Genomic DNA, 20,296 nt, shown 5'->3' with positions numbered 1-20,296 from the left:
GTGCGCAGCCCAGGAGTCCTTTTGGACTCACAGCTGTCCTTGGAGGCGCAGGTCAATTCTGTGTCCAGGGCAGCTGTTTACCAGCTCCATCTGGTACGTAGGCTGAGACCCTATCTGCCTGCGGACTGTCTCGCCAGAGTGGTGCATGCTCTGGTTATCTCCCGCTTGGACTACTGCAATGCACTCTACATGGGGCTACCTTTGAAGGTGACTCGGAAACTACAACTAATCCAGAATGCAGCAGCTAGACTGGTGACTGGGGGCGGCCGCCGAGACCATATAACACCGGTCTTGAAAGACCTACATTGGCTCCCAGTACGTTTCCGAGCACAATTCAAAGTGTTGGTGCTGACCTTTAAAGCCCTAAACGGCCTCGGCCCAGTATACCTGAAGGAGCGTCTCCACCCCCATCGCTCTGCCCGGACGCTGAGGTCCAGCGCCGAGGGCCTTCTGGCGGTTCCCTCATTGCGAGAAGCAAAGCTACAGGGAACCAGGCAGAGGGCCTTCTCGGTAGTGGCGCCTGCCCTGTGGAACGCCCTTCCAGCAGATGTCAAAGCGATAAACAACTACCTGACATTCAGAAGACATCTTAAGGCAGCCCTGTTCAGGGAAGTTTTTAACGTGTGATATTTTACTGTATTTTTGGTTTCTACGGAAGCCGCCCAGAGTGGCTGGGGAGGCCCAGCCAGATGGGCGGGGTATAAATAATAAATTATTATTATTATTATTATTATTATTATTATTATTTTAGGAGGGAAAAAGTGAGTCTTACAGAGGAAAAAATACGGTATTTGGAAAGGTTCCCGCTTGGATGCCTGCCTTGTGTGTGAGTTCAGTGCTGCATTTTCAAGTGGAAGATTTTCAAGACAATTAGGCATGTCCCAACAATAGGGACGGGAGAAAGCGACAACCACCCTATTGAAACTTAGCAATATTATCGCCCGGAGTGTGTCCTTGTTGCCTCCCCACACGAAGAAAGGGTGCAAGCTGTTTCATTACGGTTGTGGGACACGTCGTTCTGGTGATTCAGAACAATGTTTCAGAACAATGTTCAAAACAACCATGTTCTGATGGGTTTTTTTAAAGAGGCTTGTGCCTTAGGCCCCAAGAGAAACCCTCAAGGCAAGCGAGGCGTCCAATCTTGTATACAAGTTTGGATCCAAAAGCTGACAGAATATGCCGAATTAGACGGTCTATCGGAAAAAATAAAGAATAAATCAAGACAGGAATTTGTCTCAAAATGGGAGGTTTTCAAAGAATATTCGAAACATAAATATAGTAGTTTAAATTCTGTTGCAGCATTCGAGGAACTTCAGGCATAGTTGCAAGGTAGATGTAAGAAATTAGATAAGATATTAAGAAAAAGTTTAATTATGGCAAAAGTGTTTATTGGCAATAAGTAATATGAAATCGAAATATGGAATAGACGGGAGGTTGGGTATTTAGTGTTAAGACCAATTTATGTTTTATTGTTCGTTAAGAAAATTATGTGTCTATGGTTATTCCTGTGTGTAATTTGGTATTTGTGTTTTTTCTTTTTTTTTCTTGCTGTATCAATAAAATAAAAACAAGGCAAGCGAGGTGTCAAGTTAATCATGTGAAGGCAAGCAACATGCTTGGGTTTTGTTTTTGTATGTAAATAGGAAGCAAGAGCAGTGTAGGGGTTGGTGTTTAACATTCTCTCCCCCCCATCGAGGTTCCAACAAAATTAAATCTCTGAAACTGGAACTTTTGTTTCAAGGGAAGCCAATGTGCTGCTGCCCAGTAGAGGCACTGAAATGCAAGCAGCAGCTTCTGAGAGACCTCAGAATCACTTGCACCATGGTAAATTTGAGATGCTCTTGGACTCTCGTCGCTAATGGCTCCGGCGAACAGAACCAAGGGAGCTGGGAGTCCCACATCTAGAGAGCCTACATCTGGTTTAGAGTTTGGGATAAATGCACACATGCAAAAACAGGTGCTATTCAAGTGATTGTGCATTGATTAGTTACGCTTACTAAGAAAACGAATCGTTCTGAAGTCAAAGATTGCCCCTTGTTCTATGCTGACACACGCACCTAACACCTTGGAAGAGGCAGGGCCCCTTGTGAAGGGGGAGCAGGGAGGGTACTCTCTGCAAAACAGCCAGCTGCCACGAAGGATTTGCAAGACGTTAAGGTGAATTTTAAAAGCAGTTCAAATCCATGAGGGATACATGTTTTTCAACTGATCAAGAAGTTTTGAACCTACTGTTCTTATTGATTTGTCAACTTTGCTTCGTTTACTCAGAGGGGAAAAAATGAGCGCCGTATCAAAAACCCAGGGATGTAATAAAAGCTGCGGGAACTAAGGAGGCAGTTGGAAAACAGATCATTTATCCATCCAGCCCAGTATTGTTTACCCTGGTGGTTCTGAAAATCCCCCTCTATGGACCACTGGAAAATTGCTGGTCTTGGCAGATCATTTAATTATTATTTTTTTGCACCTGTTGTGACACGCTGCATTTTTTATTGATTCTTTTATCTCCTATATTGTATTTTACTGTATGGCAATCTGAATTCCATGGAACTCCAACTGTATGCATTCTTTACTGACTCGCTTTGGTCTGCCTGAACGAAGCCTGTGGTCCACAGACCACAGTTTGGGAAGTCCAGTGGCTGGCAAAAGAATTCCAGGGCTATCAAAAAATTTCCAGGTTCAGAGAAAAATAGGGAGGGAGAGAGGACTCCTTGCCTGATCCTGCAACCTTCTGCATGTCACGCATGCGCCCCACCGCTGAGCTATGGGTCCTTGTCTACACATGTGAAGACGGGGAAACTTAAGAGCCTTGCTGGAGCAATTCAAAAGAACATTTTGGTCCTGAATGCCACCTCTGAGCCAAAAGAAGGAGCATCACAATCTTACTTCAAAGACAGCACACCGTCGCAACCTGCCAGGCTGCAAGATCAATTGTGCCTCAACACCTGCACCTTCCTTCTATGCAATTTGGTTGCGTCCATTAATCCAAAATTCCTGCAGAACTGCTTCAGCTTAAAACGCCTGGCTGCTTAATGCCTTGAGACCCCGAAGTGGTTTTGCTGGCGCTACCTCGATCGCCTGGTCGATGAATCGCATTTAGAAGATGCAATAAATCTCCTTAAAGCCGCAGGTGGGCACAAGGAGCTAACTGGAAAACGCTTATGGATCCCTTCGTTTCTCAAGAGGTCCCTTCCAGATGTGGACCATTGTGCTGGTGACAAAATTAACTCACTACAAAAGGACTCAAGCAGGTTTTAAAACTCAATAAAATTTATTGGTGGGGGCGGAATGACAGTGGTTCATTATGTTTTTTGAATAATATAGCTCAGGATGCGTGTGCCCTTTTCTCTTCTTTCTCAATGTTAAATTGACACTGCAGATTTTATGTATGCCGTATCTTTTGTTTTTCCCTACAGTGAAAAGCAAATCAAAAAAGGAAAAAAAATAATAATCCATCACTACCAGTCTTATATGCTTCTGTCCTAACAAGCCCCGTCACCTGCACAAGCCGTAAATTACTGTAGAGTTCCTTACCTTGACCTTTGGCCTGTACTTCAGGTAAAGTGTCCTTGAATATAAGCTAAAGAGGAGAGGTGAGTGGAGAGAAGGAAATGAAGATTAAAACAAGCGATTGGGTACATCCGCTTAGGTGAGACGACAGAAAACGGCCCCAACTCAAATGAACACCGGAGCTGCTGGGCAGCTCAGTCGGCAGAGCACAAGACTCTTAAATCTCAGGGTTGGGAGTTCGAGCCCCACACTGGGCAAAAGATTCCTGCATTGCAGAGGGTTGGACTAGATGACCCTCGGGGTAACCTTCCAACTCTACAAAGGCAAAAGCAGCCAGCTTCCTGTTTTGAGTACCTGGGACTGTGAGAGAACCTGGCAGGGAACCATGGAGGTCAACTGGGCCAGCATCTGATGGGATAGGGAAGCCCACCGCTGAGCGGAGCTTCTGATTTAAGGTGCTGGTTTTGATCTTTAAAGCCCTTCACGGCCTAGGACTCTCGTACCTATGGGACTGCCTCTCCTGGTATGCCCTGTGGAGGACCTTAAGGTCTATAAATAACAACACCCTAGTGGTCCCGGGCCCTAAGGAAGTCCGATTAGCCTCAACCAGAGCCAGGGCCTCTTCAACGCTGGCTCCGGCCTGGTGGAACGCTCTGTCTCATGAGACCAGGGCCCTGTGAGATCTGATTTCTTACCGCAGGGCCTGTAAGACAGAGTTGTTCCACCTGGCCTTTGGCTTAGAACCAGTTTGATTCCCTCCCCCTCTTTCTTTCTTTTTTCCTTTCTCCTTCAGTGATGGAACTCCTAATTTGGGGACTTCCCTGGCTTTTTTCTGGCCCATGTAGGACCAGTCTATATAGTTGGCCTTGGTGAAGACTTGATGTTTTTATCCCCCCAAAAAGTTTTTGATTTGAGTTTCCACTGAAATGAGAGCATTTTAATGTTTTCATGTTGTATTTTAATCTTAAGCTGTATTTCAATCAATTGTTTTTATATTTGGTGTTAGCTGCCCTGAGCCCGGTCTTGGCTGGGGAGGGCGGGGTATAAATAAAATTTATTATTATTATTATTATTATTATTATTATTATTATTATTATTGCTGAAGCTGGGACTCTTGTGCAGCGATACTGAGGTGGAGGATCATAAGAGGAGCTTGGCTCTGCTAGATCAGGCCTGTCTACCATGCTGCTCTTCCAGTTGGCCAACCACATGTCTATGAGAAGCCAATATGCAGGGTGCAAATACTTTCTCCCAGCTTGCAATTCCCAGCAGCTGGTATTCAGAGCTAAGGTGGAGAGGGCAGGTGGGCAAAGCTATAGCCAGAGCCAGCGACAGGCATTTTGCCTCCCAAGGCATTGACTCCTCTGCCCCCCGAGTCCAGCTGTATAGTCAAATTATTGCGGCACCTGGATGAGTTAACCCCACAAGTAGGGCTGGGCGATATATTGTCCAAAACCAGTTTGAAGTCCATAATGCGTCATCGGTTTCATTTTTTGACCTGGCAACGTACCACAAATCACGATGTGCGTGCATGTGGGCTAAGCAAAAATCACAATGCGGGAAAAACCACGAAGCCAGCGAATGCCTCTACAGTCATACCTTATGTTACAATCGCTTCATGTTACGTTCTTTCAGGTAACGTCCCGTGGCAACCCGGAAGTAGCAGAAAGGGTTATTTCCGGGTTTCGCCGCTCGCGCATGCGCATAAGCACAAAATGACGTGCACAGATGCGCCGCTGCGGGTTCATGTTGCTCTTTTCATGTTGCGAATGGGCCTCCAGAACGGATCCCATTTGCAACCAGAGGTACCACTATACATAGCTCCACCCTTATTGCGGACATTGTGATATATCAGTATATCGTGATGTTTAGCTAATGATTTATCAAGAAGTTGAAAACCAGATATTGCCCGGCCCTGCCCTACCCACAAGTGCCTTCTCTTCCCCTTCCTGGCAGTGAAAAATAAAATAAGAATAAATTGCTATTTATTCTGTTGCGCTTTCAGAAGAGTCCCATGTCAGCTGCCTGAGGCGGCTGCCCCACTCTGCCTAATGACAGGGCCGGCGCTGAACCAGTAGCCGCCATTCCTCCCTGCCAACCCCCTTGCCACCTGTCACCCACTGCTGCTCCTCTTCAATGCATACAGCCCCGGACGCAGCTCCGAATCTTATTAACAGAACTTTTTTCCAAGAAAGCAGTCACGCTTCTTAATCTTCTGGAAGGAAGGGGAATGGTTTACAGCTATGAAGTTGGCAGCACATGGGGTGGGAGTTCCCCCCCCCCAGAGCCCACGAGAAGGGGAGGCCGTCACACCTGAACAAGATATGAAGGTAGGAGCCGAGGCCTGTAAGAATGTGCCACCAGGCATGAAACTGCGTCATGACGCTCACAAGCGGAGGTAGCCTCTCCCGCAAACCCCTGTGGAGAGAGAAAAAAACAGGAGAGAGTCACAACCTGGGCCTCTAAGCCGCTCCATTTATATACCTGTCAGACCAGAAATGTCCGGTTTCCTGGGTGTCTGCTTCCTAGGAAGATCTGGCGATACTAACTGAACATTTTCTTTGTCTGGCAGCTTGCTGAAACAGTGCTTTCTGTTCTCTTGCAGAATATATATTGGAGGCCAAGTTTAAAAGGCGACCTTCGTCAAAGCTGCACACTCGAGGAAAACGTGGGCTTGCCTGGCACAGGAACCAGCGTCAAAGGTGTCGGTAGTTTTTTTGGTGCACCCGGTTTACCTTTCCGTGTGCAATGAGGCTTCCTTGCGTCAGCGGAGACAAGCACGGCTTTTTGTAACCGCATGTTCAATTTGACATTTGTGTGGGTTACAGTTTGTTCCACCCCCGGTGGCTGTGAAAGAGACCGTGGAAAAAGACTTATCTGACAAAAGCACGTCTCACAGCCCATTTGCAGCCCAATGAGGTGGACGTAACGTCACTAAAGCAATCTCTCTGGCTGAAGCTCACTCAGATTAGATCTTCCGTGTAGCTCAGGACTGTCTGATAAAAAGCTGCTCACGTTCAGTCCAACACAGTCTCTAGAGTGCATGCAATCGCTGGAGCAGCGGGATCAAAGACATGCAGTTGTCGCACCAGTTGTTTAGGTAACTTTCAAGTCTCTGTAATTCTCTACCATGGAAGCTAAATGCCACAGCTGCAAGGGGACCTTGGCCACCACAGTTGCCCTCCTAAACCCAGCTTTCCCCCCCAAGCTTAGAACTGGGGTTGGGGAGCAAACCATGTTCTCACCACAACCTCCTTACCCAGAATCTTCCAATACTGTTTGTCAACGCTGACTACAGTCTGAAAGATGGCACCACACCCTGTTGTTCCCCCAACTGTGTGGTCTACCTTCAAACGCTACGGTTGCAAGAGTACAGTTCTGGACACGAGTGGCGCTGTGGTCTAAACCACTGAGCCTCTTGGGCTTGCTGATCAGAAGGTTGGCGGTTCGAATCCCCTCAACGGGGTGAGCTCCCATTGCTCAGTCCCAGCTCCTGCCAACCTAGCAGTTCGAAAGCACGTCAAAGTGCAAGCAGATAAATAGGTACTGCTGTGGTGGGAGGGTAAACGGCATTTCTGTGCACTCTGGTTTCCATCACGGTGTCCCGTCGTGCCAGAAGCGGTTTAGTCCTGCTGGACACATGACCCGGAAAGCTGTCTGCGGACAAACGCCGGCTCCCTTGGCCTCAAAGCAAGATGAGCACCGCAACCCCATAGTCACCTTTGACTGGACTTAACCATCCTTTGCCTTTTACAGTTCTGGACAGACTGAGACAGTGAAGCTACGATTTAGGAGCTACAATTTAGAACAGAATGTACAAGGGTGATGCAACGCCAAGGGGCCCAGTGGGCGATTTAGTACCGCATGTTGTATATGTTGGGTGTAGTGAAGGGTTAACCTTCTATGCCTCGTGCTTGAGGGGACAGGCTTACAAGGGAGGTAAGCCAGGACGTGACGCAAACAGCTTGTTATGCTGTGAGCAGAGTGCTTTCGATTTCTGCAGATCAGTCGCTGCACTGAGAGAGGACGCAGAGAAAATGCAGCTACACTCTGATGGCTGTTATGGATTGTAAATACGCTATTTGTTTCCAATAAAGAGATAATAAGATAGAAGTAACGTCTGGACTTATTTACTGCCCTTTCTACACAAAGACGCTGTGCAATTCTGCTAATTGCTTTACGACGCTACGAAGCTACACTGCGTAAACAGAAGCTGCAGAGGTCCGCAAGGGAAGCGTGGCTGGGTGCCAAGCAATAAATCTTCCAAGAGTATAGGCAACTCCCCACTTATGCAGGGGTTACATTCTGGGGGAACGAGAGGCAAGTCTCAGCTGAACAGCCCAGGACCCCCAGACACACTGCCCAGGCTTGCGCCCCAGGGAGGTCACTTTGGTGCTGCTAACACAGCGCTTTGACTTCACCCCCGGAGGCACACTCCATTGTATACCTGAAGGAGCGTCTCCACCCCCATCGTTCTGCCCGGACGCTGAGGTCCAGCTCCGAGGGCCTTCTGGCAGTTCCCTCATTGCGAGAAGCAAAGCTACAGTGAACCAGGCACAGGGCCTTCTTGGTGGTGGTGCCCGCCCTGTGGAACGCCCTCCCACCAGATGTCAAAGAGATAAACAACTACCTGACATTCAGAAGACATCTGAAGGCAGCCCTGTTCAGGGAAGTTTTTAATGTGTGACACTTTAGTGCATTTTTGGTCTTTGTTGGAAGCCGCCCGGAGTGGCTGGGGAAACCCAGCCAGATGGGCGGGGTACAAATAAATTATTATTATTATTATTATTATTATTATTATATCTCAAGACAGACGGTTGCCAACTACAACCATTATTATCGTCGATGATTTGTTACCAGCCCTTCACCCCAAGGTCTCAGGGCAGGTTAAAGGTAAAGGGACCCCTACCCGTACGGGCCAGTCGTGGCCGACTCTGGGGTTGCAGCGCTCATTTCGCTTTACTGGCTGAGGGAGCCGGCGTACAGCTTCCGGGTCATCTGGCCAGCATGACTAAGCCACTTCTGGCGAACCAGAGCAGCGCACAGAAAAGCCGTTTACCTTCCTGCTGGAGCGGTACCTATTGATCTACTTGCACTTTGATGTGCTTTCGAACTGCTAGGTTGGCAGGAACAGGGACCGAGCAACGGGAGCTCACCCCATCGCGGGGATTCGAACCGCCGACCTTCTGATCGGCAAGTCCTAGGCTCTGTAGTTTAACCCACAGCGCCACCCGCGACAGTATTTCAAAAACAGTATTAAAAACGATGGGGTTTTGGAGTTAAATCCCCCCCAAACCTCAAAGTCAGTGATCGAGAAGAATTGCATGCTGCGGTTCACTTACCTCAGTTTATCGCAGAAAATATTGTCTACGTTCCAAAGGAAAAACCCCAGCAAAAATACTGTCAGGGACGTATAGCCTAGGCCCCTCAGCCACGGGTATACCCTAGAGAGAAGAAAATGAGATTTTTTCTCAATGCGTTAAAGCAGATTTAACAACAGGAGAAGAGCCCTGCTGGATCAAGACCAAAGGCCCATCTAATTCCCATTTTCAATCCCCGGACTCTCCAGGCATGGCAGAAATCTTGGAGAGCCACTGCCAGTCGTGTTGGCAATGCTGAAAAGGAAGACCAGTGGTCTGACTCAGGCGAAGGGAGCTTCCTGCGCTCTCGGAAGACCACGAGCAGGACCTGAGAGCAACAGCCCTCTCCCCAATTGCCGCTCTCCCCAACTGGTATTTAGAAAATCCACCGCCTCCAGCAGTGGAGGTGAAACACAGCTATTGCGGCTAGAAGACACCGATGCTCTTATCCTCCATGGACTGGCCTAATTTTCTTTTAAATCGATCCAAATTGGTAGCCATCACAGCCTCTTGTGGGATCAAACTCCGCGGTTCAACTATGTGAAGAAGCCCTTCCTTTTCGTCTGTCCTGAAACTACCAACGTTTGGCTCGGTTGGATGTCCCTAGGTTCGAGGTACTAGGACAGAGGGGTTTTTTTTGGGGGGGGCGGAATATCTCGCTACCCACCTTCTCCAAACTCTGGGTGATTCTGCACACCTCCATCATGTCCCCTCATCCACTCGCTTTGTCTTGAAACTAAAAACCCACAAATGATGAACCCTTTCCTCATAGAGCTGCTCCACCCCCCCCCCCCCGTTTACTCTGACTGTCCATTTCAGTTTTAGTTAACAATAATAAAAATAATAATAAATTTTATTTATACCCCACCCTCCCCGGCCAGAGCCAGGCTCAGGGCGACTAACAACCAGTAAAATTACAGTAAAAACATAATGGGGGGGGGGGGAATTTAAAATACAGGTTAAAATGCAATTTAAAATGCAGCCTCATTTTAAAAGTAGCCCATAGATCAAAACCATAAGGGGAGGGAAACGTAAGGGTGAGTCCAAACCAAAGGCCAGGCGGAAGAGCTCTGTCTTGCAGGCCCTGTGGAAAGATGTCAAGTCCCGCAGGGCCCTGGTCTCTTGTGACAGAGCGTTCCACCAAGTCGGGGCCAGTGCTGAAAAGGCCCTGGGCCCTAGTTGAGACCAATCTAACCACCTTGTGACCTGGGACCTCCAAAGTGTTGTCATTTGTGGACCTTAAGGTCCTCCGCGGGGCATACCAGGAGAGGCGGTCCCGTAGGTACGTGGGTACTAGGCCGTTAGAGGTCAATATGTAGCCAGGTGGACGCCAGCCAGAGTGGGGGCCCTCTCTGCATTGCAGAGGGACTAGATGATCCCTGGGACACTTTCCAACTTCACAATTCTATGATTCCATGAATTAGCCTGCAGTTCTGGACCCCTCCGCAACTCTCCCATGTCCTCGCTGAACAAGCCTAGCCTGAAGGCTGCATGCTATTTTTGACTCAGGCTTGTTTGTAGGCTAAAAATGAAAAAATGAGAACACTAAAACATAATAGACAAAAAAGGAAAAAACCCCAATAACTCCCCTCCCACAAATGATCAAGTGCAAGTTTTAAAGTTAACCCGTTCCTTACCATAAGACTATATATACAGATCGCAGTACTAGAACAGCCACCAGCGTTCCATACATAACCTGTTCGACAAAGCAGAAGGAAAGAAGGTTTAATTTTCTCTGGGTCTCTCCCCTCTGCAGGTAAATTAATAGAATGATATGCTTCCCTGCATGAAAGGTGTTGCGCTTCGGCAAACATATGGAAGGCTAGCTAAAATTTAGCCTTCCATTGCTTTAAGAAAACACATGCCCGGGAGGGAAGGACAAGTCAGATTTACAAGAGGGAAAAAGAAAAACAGAAATAAACTGACTTGGATTCCCCCCCCCCCACTGCCTCCCCAGACCATGTTATTCCAGTTCACGCACCTGACAATTTTTGCATTTAAAAGCTCATGTAATATGTTAGTTGGTAGTGTGACCCAATGATTCCTGCGAAATCAATCTCGTTTTCCCCCTTAACACCCCATTTGCCGCTAAAGCCGAAGCTTGGAATGTCATTCCGCATCTTTGCTTTTGTTAAAATCGGTTTCTGTGCCTCCCACTCTGCGCTGAACAAAAGGGGAACTGTTCCGGGAGGCCTGCAAGCACCGTCTTGGTAGCCAAGATAACCCCACAATTACCGTATTTTTCGCTCTATTGGACGCACCGGATCATAGGACGCACATTTTTTTTCTTGTTCCCCCCCTCTAAAACAAGGTGCGTTCACCCGAAGCCTCCGGAGCCCAGCAGGAGTTCCCGCTGAGCTCCGGAGGCTTTGGGTTCCTTTCGACCTGCTCTTTGGGGCTGGCAGGGTGGGGGGGCCCTGCTTTCCCCCACCACCAGCCCCAAAAACCAGGTCAGGGAACAGCTGGAAGGCGGCGCTCCACCTCCCCGCTGTCCCCCAAGCTTGTGGGGCTGGCGGTGGGGAGAAGCGCTGCTTTCCCCACCACCAGCCTCCAAACCAGGTTGGGTTTGGAGGCTGCTATCCGCAAGCCTTGGGAGCCTGACAGGAACTCTCGCCCGGCTCCCAAGGCTTGTGGATATCTGCCCGAAGCCTGGGGCGTGCTGCGCAGCGTGCCCCGGGCTTCAGGCTGCTATCCGCAAGCCTTCGGAGCGTGGCGGGCACTCCCGCTGCGCTCCGAAGGCTTGCGGATAGCTTCCTGAAGCCTGGAGAGCGAGAGAGGTCAGTGCGCACCGACCCCTCTCGCTCTCCAGGCTTCAGCGAAAGCCTGCATTCGCTCCATAGGACGCACACACATTTCCCCTTCATTTTTGGAAGGGGAAAAGTGCGTCCTATAGAGTGAAAAATACAGAAATTGGTAGTTGTTGCAATGATGAGCTCATACATATTTGCACTGACTTGCTCTGATCTATGCTAACTGGCTTGCTTTGATGTTGCGTTTATCTGTGCTGGGCTCTTGGGATGCTGGGTTCTTGGCCCAGAGAGGTGAGCTGTCTATAAACCTTGGACAGTTGCCACCTACGCCTTCGTGGGTCAGGTGGGTTGATGGGAGGTTCTGGCCAGACTGCCGTACACTGTCTTGCCTATTAGTATACAGATTTGCCTGGGTGCGGACAAGCCCTGACAACATCCCGCTGCCGCCGTGTCCTCCCTGCGTCTGCAAAGGCATCAGGTCTCTCCACCTTTCTTTACTAAAGCTCTAGAAGGCAGCCCTGTTTAGGGAAGCTTTCAATATTTGATGAATGATTGCATTTTAATATTTTGATGGAAGCTGCCCAGAGTGGCTGGGGAAACCCAGCCAGCTGGGTGGGGTATAAATTTGTTGTTGTTGTTTAGTCGTGTCCGACTCTTCGTGACCCCATGGACCAGAGCACGCCAGGCACTCCTGTCTTCCACTGCCACCTGCAGTTTGGTCAAACTCATGCTGGTAGCTTCGAGAACACTATCCAACCATCTCGTCCTCTGTCTTCCCCTTCTCCTTGTGCCCTCCATTTTTCCCAACATCAGGGTCTTTTCCAGGGAGTCTTCTCTTCTCATGAGGTGGCCAAAGTATTGGAGCCTCAGCTTCAGGATCTGTCCTTCCAGTGAGCACTCAGGGCTGATTTCCTTCAGAATGGATAGGATTGATCTTCTTGCAGTCCATGGGACTCTCCAGAGTCTCCTCCAGCGCCAGAATTCAAAAGCATCAATTCTTCGGCGATCAGCCTTCTTTAGGGTCCAGCTCTCACTTCCATACATCACTACTGGGAAAACCATAGCTTTAACTATACTGACCTTTGTCGGCAAAGTGATGTCTCTGCTTTTTAAGATGCTGTCTAGGTTTGTCATTGCTTTTCTCCCAAAAAGCAGGCATCTTTTAATTTCGTGACTGCTGTCTCCATAATAAATTATTATTATTATTATTATTTGATATTATTGACATTTATTATTGGATAGCTCAGTTGGTAGAGCATGAGACACTTAATCTCAGGGTCGTGGGTTTGAACCCCATGTTGGGCAAGATTCCTGCATTGCAGGGGGTTGGACTAGATGACCGTCAAGGTCCCCTTCCAACTCTACAATTCTTTGATTCTGGCATTTTTGACACCCTTCTTTGGTATTCCTGCATCAAACCACTTGCTCAGGCCCTCCTTTGGACCTGAACACCATCACAAATATGCCCAGGATTTCTTCCCCAAGCTTCTATCCTCTCCCTCCTTCCACGCCACTTGGTCTCCAGCCAGAGGAAAGTAGGCTTGCAATGGTCACCTGACCTGAAATGCCCTCTCTCCCATTTATTGATCCAAGTAGCATTGTGATTGACATGTCAAGAGACCCTGACCCTCAACAATTCACAGGTATACTGCCAATATCTGTAGCTCCTCTCTACAACTGTCCTTTCAACGTTTGCGGTGTCAACTTCACTCTTTGCTAGATTTCTTTGCTTCCACTATCTTCCACAGCTGAAAAAACTCTTCCCCTAAAAAATACACTGTGTTCCAGAACACTAAACCAACGTGCAAATTAGCCCATGCATATCAATTACCAATAGGGAAGTATCTTGCTGGTTGGTTCTCTAATATAGTCAGAACGTATAATCTGCCAGCGTGCTCGCTGTGACATTTATCACATGAAAAGGGATTGTCAAACTAGAAAGAGGAGGGAGAAGAACCAGCAGGAGCTGGTGAGGCAGCAGCAAGAGAGCAGATTCTTTCAAAAGACAGGTAGCAGATTATATTGGATACTGATCCATTTGGAAGACATGCTGTGGCGACGTACGTTCATATATCTAGTTGCTGCAATTCTAAAATGCAGAAATTATGCATCTAAATACGGGAAATCAAAAATAGCACGGCATAATGAGAGACTCCAGACACACTTGGAACGCAGTCATGTCTGCATGTCTTCTGACAATTAATTGCAGTAAACGAGGAGTGCTTTCTGCTCTCTTACCAAGGTACGTTATTTATATCATGCTTACAAAGCTTCTGCTATTAAAATCACATTGCCAGAGGGCAGGGTTGAATGTTGCTCACAATTAAGCAAATTTCTCAGCCCGACCTGCAGTCTCTAATTCGGCACATCTGAATTATCAGCAGCTTGTCTACACAGGTGTGATTTTACCCAACACAAGTATGTTAACTCCAAAAAGTAGCTCTTAATCCCCCCCCCAAAAAAAAAACCCAACCCATATCCATTCAGAAATGTTAGACATTTGCTGGGGAAGAGGAGAATAGATGGCTGAGTTCTTTGTCTCTTGCAGCAGAGATAGTAAAGTGTCCCACCTAACTGGCTGCCCGGGCATTTAGAAATTTGATGCAGCAGCCTAGGAAATCTAAATATTTTTCTCTATGCATGTTTACCCAGAAGTAAACTGAACTGTATTAAGTGCAGCCCTCTCCCTAGTCAGGATTGCACCTTCAGTCTGGTACCAAAACCATTCTTCATAGACATCTGTCTACAGGCCTTAAAATGTTGGGAGCTATGTATCTTTCTTGGACCATAAAGAAGGCTGATGCCGAAGAATGGATGCTTTTGAATTATGGTGCTGGAGGAGACTCTTGAGAGTCCCATGGACTGCAAGAAGATCAAACCGATCCATTCTGAAGGAAATCAGCCCTGAGTGCTCACTGGAAGGACAGATCCTGAAGCTGAGGCTCCAAGACTTTGGCCACCTCATGAGAAGAGAAGACTCCCTGGAAAAGACCCTGATGTTGGGAAAGATGGAGGGCACAAGGAGAAGGGGACGACAGAGGACGAGGTGGTTGGACAGTGTTCTCGAAGCTACGAACATGAGTTTGACGAAACTGCGGGAGGCCGTGGAAGACAGGAGTGCCTGGCGTGCTCTGGTCCATGGGGTCACGAAAAGTCGGACACGACTAAACAACAACAATGTATCTTCCTCCTTCCCCTCTGCAAAACTACCCAAACCAGGTTGCAACACCAGGTGCAACAAAGTTGGCATGAACACATGCCTGTGGTGGTACTACACATCAGTGGAAGCTGGCGGGGGGTGCAAGGGAGAGGCTCCAAGCGGTTTGGAGGATGTAAAAGGAAGAGAAGCAACAGAGTGGGATATTTTCTTGATGGGGGTGACTTTCTCCCACAGATTTAGCCACATAACAGGTCTGCTTTCTGTATGGCAATCACCAAATGTTAGCCACCCACAGATACGACTAAGTTGGCAGTTGCACACTACAGAACTTGATTTCTTTGCAAAGGGATGATCAACTAGTGGTCCCTGGGCTGTGATGGATCTGGGAAGTCACGGCAGCCCTCTTAAGTTCTACTCAGGATGCGGTAAGACGCATGACTACAGTTTCAAGCGCAAGGAAAAGAAAAGGATGCTCCACGCTTGAATATTACATCTCTAGTTCTGATCTTGCGCCCAACAGATATTGGTTTGCAATGCAGTGACTGAGCATCACTTTAAGCATGACATCTGAGAGAACGGGTTGTGCGGCAAATGATTCGGTGCCAAGAAACACTGATTTCCCACCAGTCGTGCCCGAGAAACGATGACCAATTGCATCCCCTCTGTTTAAACCGACAAATGAGCAACTGTTTACCTGATGAAACACCGGCTGTTTCCAATTTAGGTATACCTGCAGAAAGGAAATACAAAGAAATATATGCATAAAACAGCTGTTGCTAGAGTGTACCGCAGGTGACCAACCTGTGGCATGAGAACAGGAGGATGCCCAGGTGTGGGTGTGGTGGCACTCCTAGGTCAAGACTGTGGCTTCGGCTGGCATTTTAGTCCAATGCGCTCATTCTAAGTGACTACTGGGGAAGGGCAAGGAGGTCCCAGGCTACAAATGACTGCAGGGATACCTGAGGCAGCTTGCGGCATGCAAAGGGCGCAGGGAGGGTTGCAGGGCACAGCAAATGCTGTGTATATGGTCCCTGGCACCTCCAGCTAGAATGCTCTCAGGGACAAGGAAAGGCTTCTGTTTGAGCTGCTGCCCTTCAGCACTGGCCAGATAGGCTAGCAGCCTGACTCAGAATAAAGTAGCTCTGTAGGTTCTACAGCTCTGAATGCATCTATAGCTGCTCTGTGGGAATTCTCTGTTTGCCATGTATACAGTGGTACCTTGGTTCTCAAACGCCTTGGTTCCCAAACCCCGAAAACGGGAAGTAAGTGTTCTGGTTTTCGAATGATTTTCGGAAGCTGAATGGCCCATGCGGCTGTTGGTTATTGTTTCCAGGACACCTGCACCAATCAGAAGCTGCGCCTTGGTTTTCGAACATTTGGGAAGTCAAACGGACTTCCGGAATAGATTAAGTTTGAGACCACGGTATTTGGCGCTTTTGTTTTTGGTATTTATTTTGCGTTTTTGTTTTTGAGGCTTTTTGGGTTAATTTATTTTTGTTTGACTATGTGGAACCCAGTTCAGCTACTGATTCATTGATTGTGTGACTGTGGAAATGGATAAAAGCCCCCCATCCAAACAATGATGATCATCAGTGCAGATTAATAAAAACATTAATTTTTATCATCTACAATATGGTCTTATTTATTTTATAGTACAGTACATTGATTATTGCTTTCATTTTATGGATCAATAGTCTCGTTAGATAGTAAAATTCATGTTAAATTGCTGTTTCAGGGGTTTTTAAAAGTCTGGAACGGATTTATCCATTTTGCATTACTTTCTATGGGAAAGTGTGCCTTGGCTTTGGAACGCTTTGGTTTTGGAACAGACTTCCGGAATGGATTAAGTTTGAGAACCAAGGCACCACTGTATTCACCATTGCCCTGTATACCTGAAGGAGCGTCTCCACTACCATTGTTCAGTCCGGACGCTGAGGTCCAGCTCCGAGGGCCTTCTGGCGGTTCCTTCACTGCGAGAATTGAAGGTACAGGGAACCAGGCAGAGGGCCTTCTGGGTAGTGGCACCCATCCTGTGGGACGCCCTTCCACCAGATGTCAATGAGATGAGTAACTATATAACCTTTAGAAACATCTGAAGGCAGCCCTTTTTAGGGAGGCTTTCTAATGTTTCGTTATGTTTTTATAGGTGTTGAAAGCTGCCCAGAGTGGCTGGGGCAACCCAGTCAGATGGGCAGGTTACAAATAATAAAATTATTATTATGAATGCAAGCGCTCTGACGCTGAACTACAAAAGGGTGCAGCAAATCACTCAAAAATCAGATTGGCAGCACCTTGTCCTGCCTTTCCCCCCACTGCTATTTTTCCCAGTGCCAGGAGGAGTGCCCTGTGCCACTCATGGCTGCAGAGTCATCTGCAACTGGGCGCAGGAGAGGGTTATTGTAGTATATTCACAGATGCTATTTGCAAAGGGCAGGGGCAGAGGAGGAGGAAAAGTCTTCTAAAAAAGAAACCACAAAACTGTGCTGCTTACTATGCTGACGCCAATGCTGTAGCCTATTAGTATAAACAGGAGGGGATAATTGATTGTTTTCTTGTACTTGAAACATTCATACCTGAAACAGACACAAAGATGAACAGTGATGAGAGGCAGCAGTGACAAAGGCATTTATTACAAGGTCTTTTAAGGCTGGTGAACAGGTTGAGATTCTTTTGCTGGTGACTGGAAAGGGGGAGAAGCTCACCACACTTGCTTGGTGGAACATGCAAGAACTGGCCAACACCCCAACTTTGGAGTATGTCCCTCCCTCCCTCACCACTAATTTTTAAATACTAACACAAGGCAGGAGGAAAAATATAGTCCTTTAAAGAAAATGTTTTTCCACGCTGAAGATGATTTGAAAGATTGTGCAATATGCACTCAGTGCATAATCTGTTCTGGGAAGCAGGGATGGGTTTCTGCGTTTTCAAAAACCTCCCAGACCTGTTTCAGGGAACAATGGGGCAAAATAAATGCATGGACAACCATAGGAACAATGCCTTGTTGGGCAACTGTAAAAAAAGCATTTGTGGCTCTTCCAGACAGCCTGTTTCTTAAGCATTCATTACAATTTCTTTGCACTGAAGTTAGACGTCAGTGCCTTTATTCCACACTTTCTAGGGCATTTCCCTGCCAAATCTGGTCATCACAAAAGTTCTGTTTGTTCGTTCTGTAAGCAGGTTTGTTGCAAAAGAGCGCCAAGTCCACTTTCACAGTGCAACCTTCACCTGCCAGTGCACAACTAAAACCTGCTTGCCAAACAGTGGCAGTCTGGAAGTGGACTGCCTGCCCTCATCCCAAGTTAACTATTTCACGGTGCCATTTTCCTCTCTAAAAAAACAATACATCACCATAAACGTAATTCATCATGGGGTGAAGGAAAAACATTATCGTTTGGAGGAAGACACTGAGGCAGGTTCAGGTGTTCTGAACTTACCTGTGAGAGGAGGCGGGGGGAAAGAACAGCGAGTACAAAATGAAGTGAAGAAAGACATGGGTATTAAGCTGGGCAGGAGTGTTCAGCTGCCTACTGCCGTGAAAATTACGTAGCCCGGCCAGGTTAGAATTGCTCTTTGTGCAGGGTGTGCAGCCAAGCAGAAGCTTTGCGTAGGTTCTGCAGGCAGCAGGTTTTGCTCCAAGATGGGGATTTTGTTATTCTGTTCTAAGTGACGCTCAGACTCTGCAGGTCTACAGGGCTATCATGAAAGCACAAACTACAGTGGTGCCCCGCAAGACGAATGCCTCGCAAGACGGAAAACCCGCTAGACGAAAGGGTTTTCCGTTTTGGAGGTGCTTCGCAAAACGAATTTCCTATGGGCTTGCTTCAAAAGACAAAAATGTCTTGCGAGTTCCTGCGGGGTTTTTTTCCTTTTTCCCCCTTTTCCCAAGCCGCTAAGCCGCTTAGCAGCTGATCCGCTAAGCCGCTAAACAGCTGATCGCTAAGCCGCTTATCAGCTGATCCGCTAAGCCGCTTAACAGCTGATCGCTAAGCCGCTTATCAGCTGATCCGCTAAGCCGCTTAACAGCTGATCCGTTAAGCCACTAAGCCACTTATCAGCTGATCCGCTAAGCCGCTTATCAGCTGATCCGCTAAGCCGCTAATAGCGCTAATCCGCTAAACGGCTTGCTTCGCAAGACGAAAAAACCGCAAGACGAAGAGACTCGCGGAACGGATTCTTTTCGTCTTGCGAGGCACCACTGTATAATGCGTTGCAAGATTCAGCACCTGAGAGTCCCAGGGAGAGTGACCAAGATGATCAAGGGTCTGTAAACCAAGCCTTATGAGGAATGGTGGAGGGATGTTTTCCCTGATAAAGAAATGACTGGGAGATTTGATAGCCATCTTCAGATACCTAATGGAACCTGCGATCTTGGCATTCTCAGCACCACGCTCTAAACAGCTGTTCAACCATTATGGCTTCCAGGATTTCATCAGCCGGTGCCTAGTCACTTTCAAGTGCACCGCTGTGAACACAAAGGTTAGAAATTTGTTGCTTTACGAAAAGGGGAAGCAGAGATTTTGGGGGGAAACTGAACTCTGAACCAATGGCGCAGTCTGTAAAACTGCACAACACCCACACGCAGTTCAGACTATAATCAGGCTGCATTTCATCCATAATTGGGCCTCTTGCCAAACTCCTGGAAAATGGCTGCTTTCTTTTCCTTCATACAACTTCCTAGGTCCTGCTGAAAACAAGACTGAAATATCCTCAGAGGTCCTGTGGCTGGGACGGGATGATATGGGATTGGGGGGGCAACTCCCATCTCTTGCGGGGGCACAATTAGTGCCAGCACCGTCCGTTAAGAGTTTGGGTGTAATCTTCGACACCTCCCTTTCCATGGAGGCGCAGATTGCAGCTACAACAAAGGCGGCATTTTTCCATCTCCGCCAAGCTAAGCAGTTGGCTCCTTACCTCTCTCGCCCTGACCTAGCCACTGTGATCCATGCGACGGTCACCTCGCGTTTTACTGTAACTCACTCTATGTGGGGCTGCCCTTGAGACTGACCCAGAAACTCCAGCAGGTGCAGAATGCTGCGGCGAGACTCCTTACGGGGTCCTCGCTGCGACATCACATTCACCCGGTGCTATACCAGCTGCACTGGCTCCCAGTGGAGTACAGGATCAGGTTTAAGGTGCTGGTTTTAACCTTTAAAGCCCTACACGGCCTAGGACCCTCGTACCTACGGGACCGCCTCTCCTGGTATGCCCCACAGAGAAACTTACGGTCTTCAAATAAAAACATCTTGAAGGTCCCAGGCCACAGAGAAGTTAGGCTGGCCTCAACTAGAGCCAGGGCCTTTTCGGCCGTGGCTCCGATCTGGTGGAACACTCTGTCACAAGAGACCAGGGCCCTGCGGGACTTGACATCTTTCCGCAGGGCCTGCAAGACAGAGCTGTTCCACCAGGCCTTTGGCCAGGGCACAGCCTGACTCCCTTCCTCAGCAATCTTCGCGGAGCTCTGGCCCAATGGTTGCCAGTGGCTTGAATTAATTCATTTTATAATGAATGATTTTAGAGTG

General features: G+C 47.9%; 1 protein-coding gene across 2 annotated transcripts in view; it reads right to left on the bottom strand.

Annotated features, from left to right (window-relative positions):
- ACER3 (alkaline ceramidase 3) overlaps positions 1-20,296 on the bottom strand; it is a 54,116-nt gene that overhangs the window by 6,774 nt on the left and 27,046 nt on the right. The window contains exons 5-11 of one of the 2 annotated variants that reach the window (XM_081002408.1): positions 17,269-17,350; positions 15,472-15,507; positions 10,505-10,563; positions 8,850-8,951; positions 5,821-5,925; positions 3,532-3,577; positions 3,246-3,407 (exon numbers count right to left, since the gene is read on the bottom strand). In XM_081002408.1, coding sequence (XP_080858534.1) covers positions 3,360-3,407; positions 3,532-3,577; positions 5,821-5,925; positions 8,850-8,951; positions 10,505-10,563; positions 15,472-15,507; positions 17,269-17,350 — 478 coding nt within the window. In that variant the 3' untranslated portion in view covers positions 3,246-3,359. Of the gene's footprint in view, positions 1-3,245; positions 3,408-3,531; positions 3,578-5,820; positions 5,926-8,849; positions 8,952-10,504; positions 10,564-15,471; positions 15,508-17,268; positions 17,351-20,296 lie in introns of those variants that run through there. The other variant, XM_081002409.1, reaches the window with a different exon arrangement.

The sequence above is a fragment of the Podarcis pityusensis genome (genome assembly GCF_964106645.2).
Source record: "Podarcis pityusensis genome assembly, chromosome: 4".
NCBI classification, from domain to species: domain Eukaryota; kingdom Metazoa; phylum Chordata; class Lepidosauria; order Squamata; family Lacertidae; genus Podarcis; species Podarcis pityusensis.
This window is presented reverse-complemented; position numbering and strand designations above follow the sequence as displayed.